General features: G+C 43.0%; 2 protein-coding genes across 2 annotated transcripts; both read left to right on the top strand.

Moving 5' to 3' along the window:
- Positions 1–299: 299 nt before the first annotated feature.
- On the top strand, positions 300–4,498 carry LOC137097238 (C-type lectin BpLec-like). The gene is made up of 5 exons (XM_067469471.1): positions 300–366; positions 578–669; positions 1,551–1,691; positions 2,915–3,029; positions 4,210–4,498. Exons 1-5 carry the CDS (start codon positions 300–302, stop codon positions 4,275–4,277), a joined length of 483 nt encoding a protein of 160 aa, XP_067325572.1. The 3' UTR covers positions 4,278–4,498.
- Positions 4,499–19,391: 14,893 nt separating this feature from the next.
- LOC137097337 (uncharacterized) lies at positions 19,392–21,439 on the top strand. Its single transcript, XM_067469801.1, has one exon. It carries the CDS (start codon positions 19,642–19,644, stop codon positions 20,752–20,754), a length of 1,113 nt encoding a protein of 370 aa, XP_067325902.1. The 5' UTR covers positions 19,392–19,641; the 3' UTR covers positions 20,755–21,439.
- Positions 21,440–22,249: the final 810 nt, after the last annotated feature.

The raw sequence follows: 22,249 nt of genomic DNA, 5'->3' as shown, positions 1-22,249 counted from the left end.
CAACAGCACCACATCAACAATTTGACATCACAAACCTTGAATTCAGTGCAGATGTTCCACATCGGGAAGGGATGTCAAAGAATCTCCATGTTTATAAAACACTAACACAATTCCAACCAGATCCTATCCAAAATGTACTGTAGATATCTTCATTGCAGTTTTCCTCCTAAGGCCTACAATGAAAGACAAGGTGCTTTGTAACTTATTGAGCTACTTCTCATTGTTATTCCATTTGCTATTCACTCAACATGACTCTCTGGAACGTTTATTTTAAATCTCCCTTGAAAGTCATCCGGAAGATGGGACTCCTCGCCTATGCCAGCCTATGCCTTTTTGGCCTTCTGCTCTCCAGTCCTTTTCCAGGAGGTAAGTCCCTTTAAGAAACATCGAAAGTATTATGTTACACAGTTACTTTGGGAGGTTGACTATAGGTAGTTGATGGATGGCAGATAACACCCAACAAGCCACAAAAAGTCTACCCTCGAACCAGTGTGTAAGGTTTCCATACATAAGAGAGAACGCGCTTAATATCTTCTACTACAACTTGTCCTACATTCATATCCCTTTCCCCTTGCAGCTGAGGCCAAATCCTGCCCCAAAGATTGGATGAAAGATCAAGGGTACTGTTACGGTTATTTCGAGAGTGAAAAGACATGGGCGGAAGCCGAGGTAAGAAACATCTTCTGCTGGATAAGTTATACGTTCTTTTAGCTTCATTTCATAATTGCCAAGGAAGGTTAGAAGCAGCCTGGGACCCCTCCCACAAAGCCATATAACCCAGAATATCAAGGCAGAAGATATTCTGTGTTATACGGTCGTGTGGTAGGGCCCTGAGTCTAATGTATGGAAAACATGTGACATTTCAGATACTGATAAGCACTGAGCTTTGGGTTTATTTGGTTCTCCTAAGCAATAACTCCCTGCAGAACCTTATTATAGACGATGTATTGGAGGTCTAAAGGCAGCAAGGTATCTGCTAGTAACCCATTTCACAGAACTCCACACACTTGCTATAACCAGTTTCATCCAAGGTTGCCTTCACCCTAAAGTCTGCACTCTGAGTTGATGTTTGTACCAAGCATCAGAAGGAAGTCATTCTTCGCCTATTTTCTTCTTGATTGTAACATTGAGTATTTTAACTATTTTCTTCCCACTACAAGAAAAATCTTGGAACCCGTTAGCAAAACAGGATTGCATTTGTACAACATTTGCACATGGTTGTTTTGCACAGAAACAGAATTTTCTGCACAAAAAGTAATAGTCCTGGGTAGAAGAAATCTTGTTTTCTGCACAAATATTATTCTTTCTTCAAACAAATTGAATAGTTTTAAATATTTATTGGCTGATATTGCGCAAATGCTTAGAAAACACAAAATATGGCTTATTTTATGGGTATGTCTTATTTTCGGGGAAACAAGGTAAGTTGACTTCATTTCTTCCATTGTCCCCCACAAATGAGAAGGATGAAGCAAAAAGTCTAGAGAAGCTTTAAAATGCTGGAAGATAACAGTGTGAACAAAACTCCTTCTGTGTCCCTTCTCTCCCCTAAGATTGAGTGCCAGACCTATGGCCCCGATACTCATCTGGCCTCTATTCTTACTGAGTCAGAGACAGATCTCGTTGCTAGCTACATCCTCCTTCACAAGCCCAAAGGAAGCAATGTCTGGATCGGACTGCATGATCCCTATAAGGTGAGCCTCTGTCCTGCTCTGGTTTTCTCACAAATTCTCATCATCACTTTGGTGATTCCATCCCAGGCATTACTCAAAAATTATAAAGGGAATTACCAACCGTCACTGTGGCTATGTTATCACACCAAGACTTGGAAGCACTACTTCGTTCTACAGAGAATACTTCTAAAAAACTATGCTGCACATAATCATACTGAACCAAGCAAATTGGATAGTGTGTTGTACATCACTGGGATGTGCAGGTTAAATTATGATTATGGTCTCCTGCATTTCAAAATTCACCTGCACAGCTGGGGAGATCTTAGCCCCAAAATAGTATTTCATGCATTTAAGGAAGTTGTATGTTGACATGGAAATGCCTATGGTTTTCCAAAAAAAAATTGTTGCACTATTACTTGGAGAGTGGAGAGTGGGGAGAAAGGGAAAGGAAAAGGAAGAAAAATGGGGGGGGGGGATATAGATTAGTTATTGGTTAGTTGCATCTTTGCCAACCTTAGCAATTGTGGCATAGACACCGAGAATTGGGAAGCCCTGGCCCTTGAGCGCTCCAGCTGGAGGTCAGCTGTGACCAGCAGTGCTGTAAAATTTGAAGAGGCATGAATGAAGGGCGAAAGAGAGAAATGTGCCAAGGGGAAGGCGCGTCAATCCAACTCCAACTGGGACTGCTTTCCACCTGGAAACCGATGCCCTCACTGCAGGAGAACACGAGGGTCAACAATAGGGCTCCACAGTCACCTACATTCCCTCTGCCAGGACACCCACAATTTGGCATATTCCATTCTTGGTGCTCTCGTCATGTAAAGAAAGATTCTTTTTTGGTGTTTTGGTATTTTCTTATCTAGTAATCTTAATAAAATCGTTTCTGGTTTCAATGTGATTTTGTTGTTTAATATACTTTCCATTTCATTATGAATTTTTATCTAGAAATCTTTCATCTTTGGGCAGGTCCACCACATGTGGTAAAAACTTCCTTTCTTTTGTTGACATTTCCAACATAAGTCTAAACGTTTATATATCTTTGCAAGCTTTCTACTTATAATGTGGATCTTTTCCTGACCACGCAAGTCTCCTGAGTGGTATTAAAGCGGAAAACCAATCACAGACTCTTGCTAGACAACCTCTATTACACCCAATCAAATCTCCTACAGCTTACCAGCTGAGATGGTATCTGCACCATCTCAATTGTCCCTCCACTTCCTCATTTATGTCTCTCATGTCTGCAGAACGGGAGATGGAGGTGGACTGATGAATCAGCCTTCGACTACAAGGCATGGGGGTATGGCCAGCCAGACAATTACTGGAATCAGGAATACTGCGTAGAACTCATGCGTTATACAGGTAAACTATCTGAAAAAGACTGAAAATGAACAAGGTTGTCCAGCTGATGAGTAGAATCATGGTGGAGGACCTGGAAAATACCTACAGAGAAATCCCCTCTATAGTTTCTAGGTCTTCCAGCAACACTCTATGACCAAATTTTAACAGAAACAAACATAGAATAACTTTGGAGGACCTAGAAAATGCCTACAGAGAATATTTTTGGGCATAGCTATGTGAAATTATGGGTACAAATCCCAGCTACAGGGATTATACTTTATCACACACACTCCCAACCAAGTTCTGAACCTAGAATCATTCTTCTCAGTTACTATTATTATTATTATTATTATTATTATTATTATTAATGGTATTTATATACCCCTTTTCTTACCCTTGGGGGGACTTTATTTAGTTTTTATTTGTCGTGTCAGAGCGACCAGTCCATTATATTACATTTCTAACAGAACAAAGCAAACAAACAGAAAAAATACAAAACTTGTGAGTTTGGTAGTTGGTTAAATGTCCTTTGACCAGTATCTGGCCACTTGGAGTGCCAGAAGGCGGATGTCAGGTGGTGCAATACTGGCTAAGTAGTGTAATTTCTCCAGTGGTGTAGGGCGCAGACACCCCGTGATAATGCGGCATGTCTCATTAAGAGCCACATCCACTGTTTTAGTGTGGTGAGATGTGTTCCACACTGGGCATGCATACTCAGCAGCAGAGTAGCACAGCGCAAGGGCAGATGTCTTCACTGTATCTGGTTGTGATCCCCAGGTTGTGCCAGTCAGCTTTCGTATGATATTGTTTCTGGCACCCACTTTTTGCTTGATGTTTAGGCAGTGCTTCTTGTAGGTCAGAGCACGGCCCAGAGTGACTCCCAGGTATTTGGGTGCGCTGCAATGCTCCAGTGGGATTCCTTCCCAGGTGATCTTCAGAGCTCGGGATGCTTCTCTGTTCTTGAGAGAAGGGGGGACTGAAAGCAGTTTACACAGAAATGATGGCCAATTTCAATGGCTTACAAACATAAACCAAATCACAAGTCAACACCATATAACTCAGGCTATAACAGAGCAGTTATCCAGTGAAAAAGTATTTTACAAACTTGAGGACTAGAGAGCTGACACAGAGACAACATCTTGAAACCCTTCCCAATAAATAACAGATTGAGAAGAAAATGACATTGTTTTCTGTATTTTAGGTTTCAAGGATTGGAATGATATATATTGCAAGAATACTAACGCCTTCATCTGCAAACAAAAGCTGTAGAGCTCCCTGTATAACATTGAGCTGTGCATGCCGGATGAAACTAGATTAGATGGATATCTCTTTGATGATCATTGACCACTTTTCCTGATCTGATGCTCTAAAATACCATATGATTTCCCTTCAAAATACTGTCTCTGAAATACTGACTTGATCTCTTCTTCTCACCCTTGTTAATGGCTGCAGCACAATGTGAAATTAAATAAACTATTTTTATGCATCTATTCCATGGTCTTTTCTCGTGTTTTGGAGAGTACTTAGCCCACTCCCACAAGGGTCACTAGGAGGGGTGGCTTGTTGTGAACACTTGTGCAAAAGAGGGAATTTCCATCACCTGCATTTCCTCTTAACCCTGCTAATAAGAGAAGAGCGCTGGGTTTAATGGGTTTGGGGAGAAAGCTCTCTGCAGGACCCTATAGGCAAAAGGCTTTAAAATTGACACAATTCACTAGAGTACCTCAAAAAAGAAAAACCAAATGGAGGACAAGCTGATTTTGCAGCAAAAGCAATTATTTCTTTATCAAGAAAACAGAGAAAGATAGCAGTAAAACCCAACAGAACTTTCTGTGTTCAATACAAAGAGAAAATTAGAAAAATGTCATGAATGCCAAGAATCCTCTTCTTGACCGATGTAAGGGAGCTACAGCTAAGATGAAGGGGTTACAGACTAAAACATGATTTTCTCACCCTCCTATGCAAAGGGAAGTCCAGGTGAGTCGACTGGTTAAAGGCCAATGCAACAGCAGTTCTATCAACAGAGAAGGCAGGGAAGTACAGCCTTGATCAAGAAGACCCTGTGGAGAATTCTGAAAAGGAAGGCTGTCTTCTGGACACATACATTCTCTCTTATTTTTTCTGGGGACCCCTCAATTGCTTTGCCCCTTTGCCTTTATGCAAAACATTCCTCATTTGGGTCTGTCACCTGGAGCAAAGGGGACACCTCTCAGCAAGGCAAACTATGAACGGTTCCACGCAGCCCATTAACCCGGGAGGAATCGGGTTTTGAAAACGCAATTCCGCCCAAGTTCACATCCACACACGCCCCAGAAAGCGCATGCTTTCAGGGGGAGGGAGTGTCCACATGCGTTCCTGGAACCTTCCAGGAGGACAAGGAGATACCCACACCCCTCCCCAAAACCCCTTAAAACAGAGAGGAAAGTAAAATAACTTACCCGGCCAGCATTTAACTGCTGCCGAAGCTCTCCTGGCACATAGAAAAAACATGCAAGGAAAAGGGAGAGGGGCAGGAGTGATTATTTTCCTCTCCTTCCTTTTCTCCTGGCACATATAACTACAGCAACTGGATGCAGAAGGACCCCAACAATCTGTGGAATTCTGAATACTGCGTAGCCCTAAGAGCCTCAACAGGTGAGCCCCTGATAGGAAACTGCATCGTCTTAAGGAATAGTAATGGCATTCTCTGCAAAGAGAACAGATGTAAGAGAAAGAGTTGAGTTGAGACCAAATGGGGAGTGATTTATTATTGTCTCTCCCGCTCTGCCAGGCAAAATTAGTGGTGAATATGTTGGTGGAACTTAATCTGAATTTTGAAGCATCTGTCCAAGGTGCTGAACATAATCTGTTGGCAGGGTCCAATACTCTGGATAACTCCAAACTAAAAACAGGAGAAAAATCCAGCATCCATTTGATATTAGAGTCAGTAGCTGTCAGGGCTTCCTCTTGTGAAAGGCACCAATCTTTTAAGGAAGTAAAACATTATTTGGATGTGGACACATGCCTACTATAGCCACATCCAACATCACAACAAGCCAGAATTCAAGAGGAATATGCTAGTGGAAAGCAGGCAATGCGCCCATTTCTATTGGAACAGCTGAGCAAGTAAAGAGAGAGTCTGCTTGCTCTGATTGGTCACCCTGGTATGAGACTCCTGTCTTGCGTGTCCCCTGAGAAGCTAATCCGGGGTTTGCTTTATGGTTAATTCTCTGGATTACACTACGTAACAACATTTGAGAAAAAGAATTCTGTTCCTGGTTTGGAAGTGTTATTTCCTGTTTAATGGCCCAGCGCTTACTTTGAAAGTAGTAGTTATACTCCAGAAACTTCGTTTTTGTGGCTGCCACAAACTATGTTGAATTGGTTGAGACTTGATAAGATATTCATTGAAAAACTATAGCAAGATGTGCTGCAGGATGTTCTGCAAAAACTAAATTTTTGTGGTATAATAAATCTTTTCAGTGTTTTTACGATAGAACCAATAAGGACATAACATTCATAACCCAGGAACAAAAATGGGTTACATAGTGTTATATATGTGACAGCCTTCATGGTTACTACTGTGTCACAATAAATCATGGACTCAAGCCCTTCCATACAGCTGAATAGAATCTCACATTTTCTGCTTTGAGCTAGAAAATAATAATAATAATAATAATAATAATAATAATAATCTTTATTTCTACCCCTCCTCCATCTCCCCAAGGGGACTCGGTGTGGCCAAGCCCAACAAATTACAACAGAGCAAAAGAATACAACAAAAAAAGCATAAGATAATACATCAAATAAAATACAATAAAATAAATCAAAGAAGATAATATAAAGTTAACACAGAGTATAACATAAATAACAAAACATTGAACCAAGTGAGCAGGGCCAAATACAACAAATAGAATTGTAAAACCCTGGGTGAGATGGATGAGTAGGGTAATGTACTGTATCTGGTGGGAAGTTCAGATGGGACAAACAATGGGATTTAATTCACTGAAGGTATGATAAAGTGCATTGAAAGGCATTATGTTCTGAGTTGGTCAAGGTAGGAGTCTTGTTGTTCAATCCTCAAAGGCACATCGGAACAGTCAAGTTTTTAGGTTCTTCCTGAAGGCTGCCAAAGTGAGCGCTTGCCTACTCTCACCAGGTAGTGACTTCCAAAGTCTAGGGGCCACCACAGGGAAGGCCTTCTCCCTCGTCCCCACAAGTTGCGCTTCCAACGGAAGTGGGAGCAAAAGGAGGGCCTCCCCTGATGATCGAAGTGATCGTGCAGATGCATAGACAGCAATGCGGTCATGAAGGTAGATGGGTCTCATACATGGCAGTGTGGACTCAGGCATCCCAGTTGAAAGCAGATTGCCTGCCAACCCCCGAAATGAAGACGCAACACAACAGTTGTGGGTTAAAATATGGGCAACTTTATTAACTGTTACCTAATTAAATCTATAAATGAATCTCAGTATACGGCTAGCATGAACGTGTTGTGAGTAAAGCCGAGGTAGTGTCCCTTCCGGGCCTACACCTAGGCAAAATTCGGGTGAAGCACCCGGGTCCCCAGGTGACCAAAACCTGGGTGACCTATGTAGGGAAATGTGTTGGAGGAATCTTCCCCAAGGCATTGAGGTAAGACCCTCCCCATTCCAAGGCTATTGATCTTTTAGTCTCAACTCAGCTAGTATAACAACCGTTATGATGTTATGTGTTAATGGACTTCGCCCCATATGGGATGCACACCAAATGTGTGTTTCCTAGCTGTTTTTCGCCATAGAATGGGGGCAAGTGTCTACTCAGCCCCCATCCCCACCCATCTTACAAAAACAGCTTATGGTAACCTGCCAGCCTATGGTATACAAAAGTTGCCCAAACATGAACTGGATGACTTAAAATTAGCGCCTTTTGTGTTGAATCGTGTTTGTATTTATGAGAGCCCCTAAGCTGGGACCGTGTACGCTTCAAAATGAATCAACTTAATGTAACACTTTGGATTGTGTTTAAACTCTGGCGCCGTAAAGTGTGAATGCACTGAAATGTAGAATATGGGGGTAAACCTCCATTTTAGACAACATTACCACGACTGTATCACATGAGTGGTTAACAAGCAAGGTGCTCCTTTAGCCCCTATGGTAAACAACTGCCCGAGAGACAGTGTTCTTTCTCAATCTCCATCTCAATCAATGTCTGACCGTCAGGACTCACAATGTTGGCCATAGGGATAACTCTGAGCCCATGGCTCTGTCCCCGACTTCTATGTAGCATCCATCAGGCCAACCGTCCATGTGCCAACAGAACTGAACATAACATAGGTAAAAAGAAAGGGAGGGGGCGTTGTACCCCTCCCCCACATGCAAGGAGTCACACATTTGACAGGCTTGCCATCAGTTTGCAATCAACTGGGCCCCAGCTGGACCTGACCCTTTCAGGTAAACACATTGACTGTGATGCCTTCTGTCGTGATCACCGAAGGCATAACTTTAACTGGCACCAAAAAACACCCGCGTGCCATCTCACGTTATACGGGGGCTGGGTAATCCAACCTAGTGTCGTTGTGACAAATCTGTCTCTCTCTTATGACTCTCATAGCATAACTTAATGGTCAACCTTTTTTTTTGTTATATATATATATATGTGTGTGTGTGTGTGTGTGTGTGTGTGTATCATGATCTTATGATGTAGTATGGGGTCAATTGCGTAGCCCATGGAGCCTATCTTTGAAATGCCGACTAGTACTGTTAGACAAAGTTATCCAGATGTCAAGGGCTTTGGTGACTAAAACTTGAATGAGGGAGCCTAATTGTAATTACGGCACCTAATCAGGTAATGATAAACATTATGGGCTGTGTTAGCTATATCTCGCGGTCTCGCTCACTTGAATGAGGACTGATAGTAGTAATATTGGCCTATCTCATCGTGTCTCTTGGATTCAACATGTCGAGCCTTGCATCGCCTTTGCACAGCATCTCTATCATGACTCTATTAATTTTAATACCTATTTGTTTATTTATTTTGTAATACATTATTGTCCCCAGGAATTTTGACATGACAGGTTGGGGTGTTTGGCTTGAGCCCATTACATGGTTTGTTTAATATATGAAGTGCCGGCCCGCATGGTTTAGCAGCGTATAATGGGTAAATAAGGTTAAATTATAACGACGAGCCCGGTCACTCTCTCAAATGTAAACTTATATGGATAATTTTTTTAAGAAGTCGATCTCATATGACTTAACCTTGTAGACTGAGCTTGAAGCTCTTAGCAATTTAATTTTCTGAACATATTGTATTTGAACTAAACAGCCCAAGTTCAGCCGTTTTAAAGGCAGTCATGACAGTGGTCTGTCTGAAATCGGTATCGCCGAGCTCTAAACAGGCAGGCTAAAACTTGAAGAAAACCATTATATCTTAAATAACTGGTGACCCCATGAGCATGGTATTGTACCTTAAGTTGTTTATAATTGGTATAACTAAACAGCCCTTTTAAACGGCCGGTGGGCAATGAGTGGATTTTAATCCCTGATATTGAGTTCACAAGGCTGGCAGCCGTGTTATAGTGAACCCTCTGCATTGACCACCTAGGCCTATGATGTGGAAGTAATCATCCCCATTTCCAAAAGGCGATGGGTGGATCCAATATCACTGGAATGAAAGCCAAAACCGGCGAGCCCTTTGTATAGCACGCTAAGCTGTTGTCTGGATCTTAAAATGGAGTTTGTCCCTATCGAATAAAAAGACAACCGACCCATAGGTGGAGCCCTCTCTGCATGTAGCGATCTCAGGGCTAACTTGGCAACAACAAAGAGGAAAAACTAACTTTTTTTGCGAATGAATCAGTATATTAACTGTTAACTATGACATGCCTAAAACCTATGGGGGGGGGGGGCAATTGTGAACCCCCAGTTTATCTTGAGTCAACCCATATAGCAAATCAACCATGTATTCATCGGGACCAAGAGCCACAACTTGAGTCCAATTGGAGTCATAATCTAACCTAGTTGGCAACTAGCGGGCTCACCTTAATTAACTTTGTGGCGTCCTTGAACCACACTAAGGTGCTTCTAATAAGGCCCTTTGTGAAAGGAAGGTAAGGCTGGAGCATCTTTATGCAAATCACTCTTCCCCTGAGTTGATGAAGAGGGGGCTTGGTCTGGCCAACTCACTAGAGGACTATAGATAACGAGCAATGTTTCGGGATTATTAGGCTCCGCAGCCTTCTCTGTAGGAGTGCGCCCACTCCGTATATCTGTGGCAGGTGATCTTCTGCCTTTTCCAAAATTAGTAGGGAGAGGCCCGCATGCAGCAGAAAATTGCCAGGCTGACATCCTTTACATTATATCTCCGGAAGTAAAGCTATCTTGCCACCACATGTGGAAGGGCTATCGTCTGTCGTCATAACTGTTGATCTACTAAATCCCATCGAAGTGTGGGATCCCTGGCCACTTTCAAGTGAAAGAGCCTGCCATAGCGGATTCAAATATCCCCCAGAAAGCTGAAATATATCTCGTGGATGATGTCCAGGTATTGAAATAGGGAATAAGCCCGGGCCGGGTAATGTTGCATTAGCACATAGATGTCTCTTCATCCACTTATCTTGCACTAAAGTTCTCCGGGGTGGAGAGTTGTGGTGGGCAGCTGAGATGGGTGCTTCCCTGTTGATCTTCTCTCTGTTATATGTTTGCTGGGCAAACATCAATGATGCAATACTAAAGTGAACTACCTGCTTCAAAGAACCAGGAAATACTGAGTAGGCTGTGCTCAACTCCGGCCACCGGGGGTGCTGTCACTCCATCTTCCATGCCCAGAAGCTTTCCTCCGACTGATGTCCTTAAGGGCACCTTTCTTACCTCCTCACTAAAAGCAGTACTTATTTTATCTACTCAGATTTGTGCTTTTGACCTACTAGGTGAGCACATGAGCTGGGGCTAATGGCAGGTTCTCACCCCAACCTGGGCTCAAACTGCTTACCTTCTGATCTGCAGCATTTTTCTGCAGCACAGTGGTTTATCCTGCTGTGTTAAATCCAGATGAAGCTACTCTATCATAGTAGCTTCATCAGAAATGGCTCTACGCTTCTTGTTAGTCAAAAGTATCCTGAGATTTTTTTGTTGATTTACATGAATAAAATCATTCCTATACTTTGGCCTACACGTCCTCTTTTTGGGAGAAGAGATTCAAATGACGCCATTTGAAACCATTGTTCCCTTGTGCCTTGGTCTCTAGAGCAGCTGAAAATCCGTTTTTCCCCCTCCTCCTCTCCTCAATGGGACACCCTTTTAAATCTTGAATCATGGTTCTCATGTTCCCTATCTTCTCTTATCCCAGCTAAACATACCCCAGGAGGAAAGGAGGAAGGAAAAAGAGAAGGATGGAAGGAAGAAAAGGATAGAAGGGGCCGCATCCGGCATCCGGCATCCGGGCCTGGGTTTGCCCATACCTGATCTAGGGACTTCATCAGAGGCATTGCAGAAAGGCGGGGGGGGGGGGGGGGGTCAAAGTGTATCATCCCCTTTCATTTTAAAATACCAGGGTTTTTTTTTTTTTGGTTTTTTTTTTTTTACAAATCCCATCAGATACTTTATGTACTCCAGCCTCCGGACAGTCAGGCATCTGGACAACGTTGGCCAGCCCAGCGGAGTTGATGGTAGAGGACCATCGCTTCAATGCTGGTGGTCTTTGCTTCTTCCAGCACACTGACGTTTGTCCGCTTGTCTTCCCAAGAGATTTGCAGGATTTTCTGAAGGCAGCGCTGATGGAATCGTTCCAGGAGTTGCATGTAACATCTGTAGACAGTCCACATCTCGCAGGCATATAGCAGGGTTGGGAGGACAATAGCTTTATAGACAAGCATCTTAGTATCCCTACGGATGTCCTGGTCCTCAAACACTCTCTGCTTCAAAAAGCTACCAATAGTACAATGTTGAAAGCCTAGATTATTAAGAAGGAGAAAATGCAGTGAAAAATTACTCTTCCAGATTCATGAGTAAGGATTTTGTAAAAGAAGTGGAGCATAGGAAACCACCCATAAAAAGGCTCATTCCTCTATGTCATTGAAACAATTCAACACAATGCATCTGACAGATCCCATCCCATGTGTTTTTAATCACATTTTCTCATTACCAGATGCATCGGGAGCTCAGAAGACAGTTTATCCTGATCTTCTGTCCCTTCCGTGTCTCTACACTTTTATTAAATTTCAAGGATGAAGTGCAACAGATGACAACTGGGAGTAGTTTTATATCGTCTGAAGGGCTTCATGTCACTTTGTCCCTGAAATATCTTAGAAGTGTGTGGAAATGGGGGAGGACTTGCATCTGATGAAGTCCTAGTTCACCCTCCTGAATACACAAGTAATGTACTCCAGAAAGATGCTTATCCAAACTCCATTTAAATAGCTCCAAAGATTGGGGGGGGGGGGCACTTTCAAGCAATTCTTACAGTAAGAAAGTTATTTCTAATGTTTATATAAAATCCCTGTCCTTTAATTTCTTGTAACTGGGTGGCAACTACGCGGGTATCTGGAAAGTAAGGTTACAAGATTTAAAAAAATACAAATAATTTGCATTTTACATGGATTGTAGCATAAGTATTACATTATTTTTCCACATAATCACCATTCAGTTCTATACATTTGTCATCAGTGGGACGAGTTTTTGATGCCTGTGTCATAGAAGTTTCCCTCTGCCTTTTTCAGCCAGTTCGTCACTTCATCACATGCTGTCTTGACATTATGTCCTCTCCATAAAGTGAAATGATTTCACAATGAATCATAGCAGCGTTCATGCCCCTAACATTTAGGTAGCGTATTTAGGTAGCATATTTCGCACCTGGAGGGAAATGGAATGAGGATGCTCATCTCTAACCTTCACCACAATGCCAGTCAATCAGCTACTAACCACTGGCACTGCTCCTTCGCTTCCACTGGCTTCCCGCTACACAGCAGTGATACCAACTTCCCCCGAGAAAATTCACCATGAGAGTTACTTGCCTTGTAACCTTACTTTCCAGATAACCTTTGTACTTTGAACCCCATGGAGAACAAAACCCACAAAAATATTTTTGCAAAAGCAATTATAAAACGACAGCCTCCAATTGCCCCCAGTACCTTGTACTACTCATAGGACAATACTGCTGCATTTGGGGAACATCCATGTAGATTTGAGCCAAGGAACTGCCTTTTTATTAGATATATGAAGTTATTCTCTCTAACGTTTCACAGACAGCAAGAGTTATCAATGAGGAAGAACAAATAAGTTAAGTGTGGCTTCAGTGGTTTTTCTGAATCTACTGGAAAGGGCAATATTCCAAACCTCTTCTCTCCCATTTCTTACTGAGAACCATAGAATGTCAAACTTGGAAGAAACTACAAGGGCCATTTAGTCCACCTTCTTGAATAATAGATGTCCAGTCAACAACTGTTTAAAGACCTCTGAAGATGGAATCCATCATTACTAAACAGTTTTCTAGTGTCGAAGGCTTTCATGGTCGGAATCACAACATGGCCAGAATCACAACATACAAACTATCTACAGACCCACCAAGAAAATCCAACAAATGCTACATTCAGTAAAGGACAAGAGGGATCCTCTCACTTCTGCAGGAGTCTAACATATACCATGCAGCTGTGGACAAGGATACATAGGGACCACCAAACGCAGCATTGCCCAAACACGAATCAAGGAACATGAAAGGCACTGCAGACTACTTCAACCAGAGAAATCAGCCATAGCAGAGCACCTGATGAACCAACCTGGACACAGCATATTATTTGAAAACACAGAAATGCCGGACCACTCTAACAACCACCATTTCAGACTACACAGAAAGGCCATTGAAATCCACAAGCATGTGGACAATTTTAACAGAAAGGAGGAAACCATGAAAATGAACAAAATCTGGCTACCAGTATTAAAAAAAACTCTGAAATTACAACAGCACAACAGAGAGGAAACAAACAAGGACATCTAATCACCTCTCAACAAAAGATTGCTCCAGGCACTGCCATGCCATCAAATGCTAATCAAGGTGGTCAGTTGAAACATTCACACCTAGCTCCAACAGACAAGAGTCCTTTGCCCCACCCTGGTCAATCCACAGATATATAAACCCTTTTTCCTAGTTCCAACAGACCTCACTACCTCTGAGGATGCCTGCCATACATGCAGGTGAAACATCAGGAGAAAATGCCTCTAGAACATGGCCATATAGCCCAAAAAAACATACAACAACCCATTCTTTCTAGTGTTTAGCAAAAGAGAAGGGGGAGGTCTTGCCCTGTAATTTCTTCTAATCAAATTCAAACCACTTTTGCAATTTGAACTCAGTTTTCAGCAACTGAAGTAAGCTGAAAACAAAGTGGGAAGAGGACAGAGAAATGGGAACAATTTGAAATAAATTGGGAAAATGGGATGCTGGAGGATTGAGACTGTTCCTGTCAAACTGGATATGTGATGTTAAGTAGAAATTGATATCATGCTTTAATAAAAGGCCTGTCCTAAGTCTTCAAACAAGCCAAGGAGACTAAACAATATTGCCATGTTCCTAGGTAAATGGGGAGGGGAACATAAGATTTCTCCAAGAATGGAGGATCAGTGGGGAAGACCTCCAGGGCCCTTAGCCGATCATGAATCCCCCAGTCCTTATAATAATCAAGATATGTACACCCACTCTTGACTTATCTCCTGTCAGCCAGTTGCCCATAATGTCTTAAAATGGAGCAGTGAACACTGGAATATGTGCTTCTTTTCGGTGAAAGAGGACTTTGATGGCCCCTTCCAGACTATAGTCAATACCTACAGGCAATGATCTACTGAATAGGCTTCTGTTATAATTCATTTACAGAATTCCATGCTGAGTAGGTTAAACAAAAAACTGAGAGTAAACGGGAGTAGAAGCATCATCTTCATCTCTACCTCTCCAAAGAATTAATAATTCTGCAACAGATGGTGCATCCCTTTCTCATTTCCCAACAGATTCAGACATTCATTTTCTATGGATGGATAAGAGGAGTGAGGGTCACACTTTATTTGGAGATGTGGGGGAGAACTAGTAGGTTGGGTCACATTGAGGGAAAATTAGAGGAGAAACTGAGGAGTAGTTGTAAGTTCTCCTCTGGGGTGACTGGAAGTTGAGACCAAACTGGGACTTCCAACTGGGATCAGTTTCCTCTTTGGGATAAGCAAAAGGATTCCAGTATTGAGCCTTTCCATCTTAGATATAGCTGGGGGAGAGATAGATGTCTCCAATTCAACCTTACTCTCCTAAAGTTTACCCTCCCCCCCCCCCCCCCCCCCCCAAAATGACTCTGAGAGCTTGGAGAATGTTCCAGGTAATTTCAGGGGCAGCACAAGTGGAGTTCAAGGGCCATGTCCACCAGAAGTCTGAACATTCCCTTCTCTGCCTTAAATAAATAGTATGTTAAAATTACCCATTGCTTGGCTGGGCCATCAGATGGAGTTTAATCTGTTTAACTCAATATTCAAGCAAATCTGGGCCAGTATTTCCTGGTTCTTTGAAGTGGTTAGCTCACTTTAGTATTGCATCATTGATGTTTGCCCAGCAAACGTATAACAGAGAGAAGATCAACAGGGAAATACCCATCTCAGCTGCCCACCACAACTCTCCACCCCGGAGAACTTTAGTGCAAGGTAAGTGGATGAAGAGACATCTATATATGTGCAAGAGAGTTCCATCCAGGATGCAGAAAGACATATTCCTAACAGATTTTAGAGCAGTCAAAGATTATTAATCAAAGTCTTATGGAAATGTTTGCTAAAAGTTTCAAAACCGAGATTAATTATGAGATGCAAACTACATATTCTGTGGGCTTTTCATATGTTTATATCTCAAATTTGGTGAATTCATCTTTGCTGTCATTTTCCTTCTGATGCGTAGGAAGGAATTGAGACAAACCAAGAGCATGTTGCTCAATGGTTTACTTACTTTGCATTGATTTTACATCAGATGAATGCCATATAAAAGTAATAGACAAGGACTTCTATATCAGAAGCAAGAATTCCAAAACTGGTAAAAACCAGTCAAACCTTAGCAATTCAGGCCACAGGTCTGCAAAACATCCAAATGTAACATACACACTGTGAAGATTGCCAAATCAGGACTATCCCAAGATCTGGGAATTCAGGGCTGAAAGCCCCACAATAGAGATGACCCATGATGATGTTTCAAAGATCACATCACAGGGACAGGTCCTCCAACCTCATCACACTCACCTAAAAAAAAAGTCCTAGGACACTTTCACCCTGTCTTCTGAACAGAGCCCTATATTAAGGCAGCATTAATTATTGTGGAAATGAGAACAAGGCGGATGTGTTACCAAATAAGGAAAGGGAGTCCCGTGTGCAAAAGTTGAGTGTGGGGCTCTGTGCAAAAGTTGAGTGCGGGGTGCAGCCCCTGAAGGAATCATGTGTTTTCCTGGAAATCACATGATTTCAGGGAAATGAGAACTTTCGTTTCTCCAAACTGTATATAAGGGGTTCAGCCCCTAGGGGGAGGCTCTTCTTTAGAGACGCCTCGTTGCGTTTGGAAGAGACCCCTTGCAGCTGCTTTGGAATTCAGTAAACTGCTTTTTCTGGATGAATTATGTTGTCCGTCCTCTTGATTCCCTGCCTGCGCTCGCTCACCGGTTACAAGCCAAGCTTTGGCTGAAGGCCCAATTGGGCAAAAAGGGTCTGCTACATTTCTGGTGCCGTGACTCGGATTAAGTAAGACGAGCCAAGGGTCAGGGGACGGATCCTGTTGGCAGGACGATTCTTGATCAGCACCGAGGACTGGAGGCAACCACTGTGAGCCGAGTAAAGGGGCCCCCATCTGCTGACCGGTTGCAGTGCTTCCCTCTTCTGTCCACGACGCTGGATCAAGGTAATCGCAACGACTTAAATCACCAGAGAAACCAGACGGGAGGAAAAAGAGGGATCCAAGGAGGAGGTAAAAAAAAAAAGTCCAGGGGCGAAGGTTGTTCCGACGTCTATAACAATCTGGCAATTATAGTGGTCAAGTGAAAAAGCTAGCTGGAGGGAGGCAAGGGGGGGGGAAGGAACAGAAATCCCCCAGATAGCTGACTCGTGAGGGTGCCCCGAGACCGAGTCAGCATTGCTCCCTGAAAAAAAAAAGAAGAAGAAGAAGAGAGAAACAGACAGAGAGGGGGGAGGAACTGACCCCTTGGAAGTTTAAACAGTTTGGCGTGTCAGGGAACAGTAGAAATAAACTGTGTGTGTCTGTGTGTTGCAACACTGAATTGAGATTTGTGCATGTCTGAAGCGCTGTTTTGTGAAAAGGAAAGTGAGAAAGAAGGAGTTGGATTCTTGTTATTTTCAAATGGAAACCTGTTGTTTCAGCACTCAGGAAAGGAAAGGAATGTGGTTGATGGAATTATGTGCTAAAAAGAGAGCTTTGTGTAAGTTGGCAGATCACTGGGTATACAGGACTGAGTTCATTGATGGAATGCCAGGGAAGGTTGGGAGTGAGAGATACTTAGACATGTTGAACTGAAAGATATATGGAATGTTAATTGTGTTTAAAGGATTCGAGGAAGAAAAGAAACAGAGGTGCTGATTCAATGGGAAATGATTTATGTTCAAAATGCTGCCATATGAAAAACTGTGTTTTTAAAATGTAAAAGAATGTGTGGGTAATGACCAAATGAGTTATCTTAAATAATTGATCCTTCTAATAATTGTTTTGAATTTTCTGATGTTCTGTTCTGTGTGCTGTATTCAAATTGTGTGAGTGTGCCAATGTGAAAGCTGACCTTGAGAAATTTGTGTGTGTATGCATGTGTGTGCGTGTGTGTGTAAACGAGGTTTCTTTGTGTGTGTGTGAACGTGCAAGAAGCCTAACAACTAACAAGCATTGTATGTGTGAGTGAGATTGGAAAGTGAATAATATGCGATGTGACATTTTCTGAAATGGTTAAAAATCCTAGTGTTCTGTGTCTACGAAAAATGAATCTTGTACTATGAATATGTATCTGAGATAACATGAAGAATCCGCCCAAGAGGGTGCCAGGATGTGGAGGGCTCTCGCTTTACAGAGCCCGAAGAGAGATAACAAAAAAAAAGAGAGAGAGAGAGATATGGCAGCCTGCCCCAGACATTGTTTTCAAAGATGTTTCATTTTTACCACCCCCTCTTTCTTTCAAGGACTGTTATTAGATGTTAACTCTTTGCAGGTTGGGACATTTTTAAGGCTTGTGTGAAGAAGAGAAATGTTACATCTGTGTATGCGGACAAAAAAAAAAGGTTTTTAAAAGGGTTCAGGTTGTCATGAGTTTTGCGGCTGAATGGCCATATTCCTGAAGCATTCTCTCCTGACAATTTGCCTGTAGCAATGACAGGCATCCTCAGATGTTGAAAGTTTAAACTTTTTCTTTTTGCTATTTAGAGATGCACTCACTAGGAACTGTGTGAGAGCTAATAATTTGCAGAAAATAGGGATTTTCCTGCAACTTCTTTTGCGATAAAGAAGAGGCACAGGATCCATGTCTAAAATTTGTTTGGGACAAAAGGTGTTTTCGGAGAGTCTGATTTTGTCTCAGGACAACAACTTGCTAGGAGTTGTGGAATTTCAAATGCATTTTCTTTTGAGGGAGGATTCAACCCCTCCTTCTTCGCTCCTTCTCTCTGTTGTTTTGTTGGAGATACAAGATAACAAGATGGTTTTTCTTCTACATATGACGGTGGGGTGACCGCTGTGGTTTTATGTTAGAAATACATAAAAACTCCCCCAAGATGTCAACAAATAAAATATGTTTTAAGTTAAAACAAAACAAAACTGCCTTTTTAAAAGTCAAGTAGCGAGACATTGATTGTTAAACAGAGTTCTTTACATTGTTTTTGTTTGTTTGGTTTGGTATTTGATTCAAAAGGAAACCAGCAATTGATTTTTACAACAGAATTTACTTTTATGTGGATACAATAACCCTGGACATAAATCATAAAATCAGAGAATCGGGGAGTTGGGGAGACCTCATGGGCCATCCAGTCCAACCCCCTGCTAAGAAGCAGGAATATTGCATTCGGATCACCCCTGACAGATGACCATCCAGCCTCTATTGTTATTTTGACCCAATCCCTCTACAAAGTTACTGAAAGAATTAATTTTAAAATGGGACATTAAACCAGAAAGACAGGGCAGTTTGCCCTGGAGTTGCCAGATTTAAAAGACAATGCTTTGCAAAGGGCCAAAAGAGTTTTTGCCTGATTTGAGAGACATTGCCAGCAAAAAGGTTAAACTGTTTATTTAGTTGAAAAAGCAGGTTGAAGTTGGAAAAGCAAGTCAAAGATGGAATGAGCTGTTGCTTGCAGTAGATGGACAGAGGAACGTGAGATAAATCATGGAAAGAAAACCATAGAAAATTGTCTGAAAGGATGGAGATCGGTTGAGAAGACATTGAAGTGAGAGATTATGGAGGCCCGCCAATGGATGGAGTGAAAGCTATCGACGGAAACCGACGACAGATGGGTAATCAGTATCCCCCTCCCCCCTTTCTCTCACTATCTTTCTATTTATCTTTTCCAGCTCTTGAGCTCCTGATAATGGGAGTCCAAAATACAAGAGCCTATCCAAAGCACCACCTGCTGGATAGGACCAGCAAAAGACATAAGTGTTTACAACTGTGTTTTAAAAAGAGACAGAGATGATGTCATCACCAGCCCTGGGCCTACCTGATATGGAGAAACCCTTCATTCTGTTCGTATCGGAGCGAGAAGGAGTAGCAGTGGGCGAACTTACCCAGGCTTTAGGGTCATGGCAAAGACCAGTGGCATACTTGTCAAGGCAACTAGACACAGTAGCACAGGGAATGCCACCATGCCTGCGGGCTGTGGCAGCAGCAGTAGATTTAATAAAAGAAGCAAACAAATTGACTTTAGGGCAGCCACTGGTCGTAAAGGTACCACACCATGTGAAGGAGTTGTTAGACACCAAGGGACCACACTGGCTCACAAACGAGAGACTGACTAAGTATGAGGGGGTGTTATGTGATAACCCGATGGTAACCCTAAAAACTTGCGCCACCCTGAATCCGGCTACCTTGTTGGCTGCCCCGGGGGAGGAAATGGTCCACCAGTGCATTCAGGTGATGGAACAGGTATACTCCAGCCGACCCGATTTAAAAGACGTACCAATGTCCAACATAGACATGACCCTATTCACAGATGGCAGCAGCTTCGTGGAAAATGGTGAGAGGCGTGCAGGGTATGCGGTGGTGCAGGGGGGGGGAGAGATTTTGGAAGCAGAGTCGCTCCCTCCGGGAACCTCCGCTCAGCGGGCCGAGTTGATAGCCCTCACCAGGGCACTGCAGTTGGCAAAAGGAAAGCGGGTCAATGTCTACACGGATTCAAAGTACGCTTTTACTACGCTTCATGCCCATGGAGTTTTGTACAAGGAGCGGGGACTCCTTACGTCGGCTGGAAAGGGCGTTAAGAATGCAGCTGAGATTGTGGCCCTTCTGGAGGCGGTTTGGGAACCGGATCGGGTTGCTGTAATGCATTGTAAGGGACACCAGAGGGGAGAAGATCCAGTTACGCAAGGAAATAGGTTAGCTGATTTGGCCGCAAGGGAGGCAGCCAAACACCCCCGCAATAAGCAGTGCCTGCTGACTGCAACTGCATTAGAGGACCCCCCATTAGAAAAGTTTGCATATACACAAGAGGAGGAGAATTGGGCCTTGAGAGAAAAAGGAAAATGGAAGGGAGAGGTCATTGTGATGCCAGATAACCGCGTCTACGTCCCTAAGGACATGGCGTGACACATAGTCCGACACACACATTACACTACACACCTGGGTAAGACGGCCCTGGCAACATTGTTGGGACGACAGATGTACATCGATGGGCTCCATAGCTTAACGGCAGCGGCTGCACGCAGGTGCTGGACCTGCGCCAAGAATAACCCTCGAAAAGGACCCTTAAAGCCCCCAGGAGTTCAACATGTGACGAAGTGCTCATTAAGGAGTGGAAGATTGACCCGCTTGGGCCAAAGTGGAGAGGACCCTATACTGTGCTGTTATCAACTCCTACCACCATCAAAGTGAAAAAAGTCAAACCTTGGATACACTACACCCGTGCCAAGTTGGCGCCCCCTGTGTGGAAAGTGGAAAAAGCGGATCAGAGTGACCTGAGACTCAGGATCGTCCGGCAACTCCCTATGGGGTCAACAAGGCCATGAAGCTGACCCCATCGGGTACAACAGAACGTCGAAGGTCAAGTATGTCGCAGTGTGGCCCAACAAAACACTATCCTGGAAGTGGTGAAAAGACATTGTGATGGGAAGGGGAGGAAGAGACACCAGAGAACCAACAGGAGTTTGGACAGTTTTTGGGTTCCTAATGCTTGTAAATATGATCACTATGATATAGGGAAATTGGCTAAAAGAACATGCAGGACTTATGTTTGCCCAGCATGGTAAAGATGTGTCTCCTATATTAGGTTGTTTCATTTTTCTATTGCTAATGGGTTGTTTTCCGATTATGCTCCAAGCCTGCCAAAAATATATAATGCAAGTAGCGCCATTAGAAAAGATAGGTCGCATCCAGAGAAAAGGTTGGAGGGATCCGTAAAACCCTTTGCTGATTTGCTTTCGCTTTTGTAAAACGCTTAGCAAAAAGAAAAAAATGGGGAAATAAGGCAGCATTAATTATTGTGGAAATGAGAACAAGGCGGATGTGTTACCAAATAAGGAAAGGGAGTCCCGTGTGCAAAAGTTGAGTGTGGGGCTCTGTGCAAAAGTTGAGTGCGGGGTGCAGCCCCTGAAGGAATCATGTGTTTTCCTGGAAATCACATGATTTCAGGGAAATGAGAACTTTCGTTTCTCCAAACTGTATATAAGGGGTTCAGCCCCTAGGGGGAGGCTCTTCTTTAGAGACGCCTCGTTGCGTTTGGAAGAGACCCCTTGCAGCTGCTTTGGAATTCAGTAAACTGCTTTTTCTGGATGAATTATGTTGTCCGTCCTCTTGATTCCCTGCCTGCGCTCGCTCACCGGTTACAAGCCAAGCTTTGGCTGAAGGCCCAATTGGGCAAAAAGGGTCTGCTACAATATCACTTATCACCTATCCTTCCTTCAGCACTCTAAGACACTATAGATGTTTATTAACTATTATTCCTCAAAGAGGTTTCTTTCTTATAAACCAAAACAGTTCCCAAAATCACTTCCTTCCTTCCCTTCCTTTCCTACAGACTCCTAGTTCCTTCTTCCTTCCCTCCAAGCTCCTAGCAAACTGCTTCTTCTTCCATCCCAATCTCCTA

Source organism: Anolis sagrei, chromosome 6, assembly GCF_037176765.1.
Source record: "Anolis sagrei isolate rAnoSag1 chromosome 6, rAnoSag1.mat, whole genome shotgun sequence".
In the NCBI taxonomy this organism is placed as follows: domain Eukaryota; kingdom Metazoa; phylum Chordata; class Lepidosauria; order Squamata; family Dactyloidae; genus Anolis; species Anolis sagrei.
The sequence above is the reverse complement of the archived record's forward strand: the minus strand, read 5'-3'. Positions and strand labels throughout refer to the sequence as shown.

What these genes read in the sequence shown, in the direction of transcription:
- LOC137097337 (XM_067469801.1), top strand. Translation starts at nt 19,642, where the DNA reads ATGATGTCATCACCAGCCCTGGGCCTACCTGATATGGAGAAACCCTTC.
- LOC137097238 (XM_067469471.1), top strand. Translation starts at nt 300, where the DNA reads ATGGGACTCCTCGCCTATGCCAGCCTATGCCTTTTTGGCCTTCTGCTC. An exon ending in CTCCAGTCCTTTTCCAGGAG is followed by an intron (nt 367 to 577) that starts GTAAGTCCCTTT and finishes TTCCCCTTGCAG; the next exon opens with CTGAGGCCAAATCCTGCCCC. An exon ending in AGACATGGGCGGAAGCCGAG is followed by an intron (nt 670 to 1,550) that starts GTAAGAAACATC and finishes CTCTCCCCTAAG; the next exon opens with ATTGAGTGCCAGACCTATGG.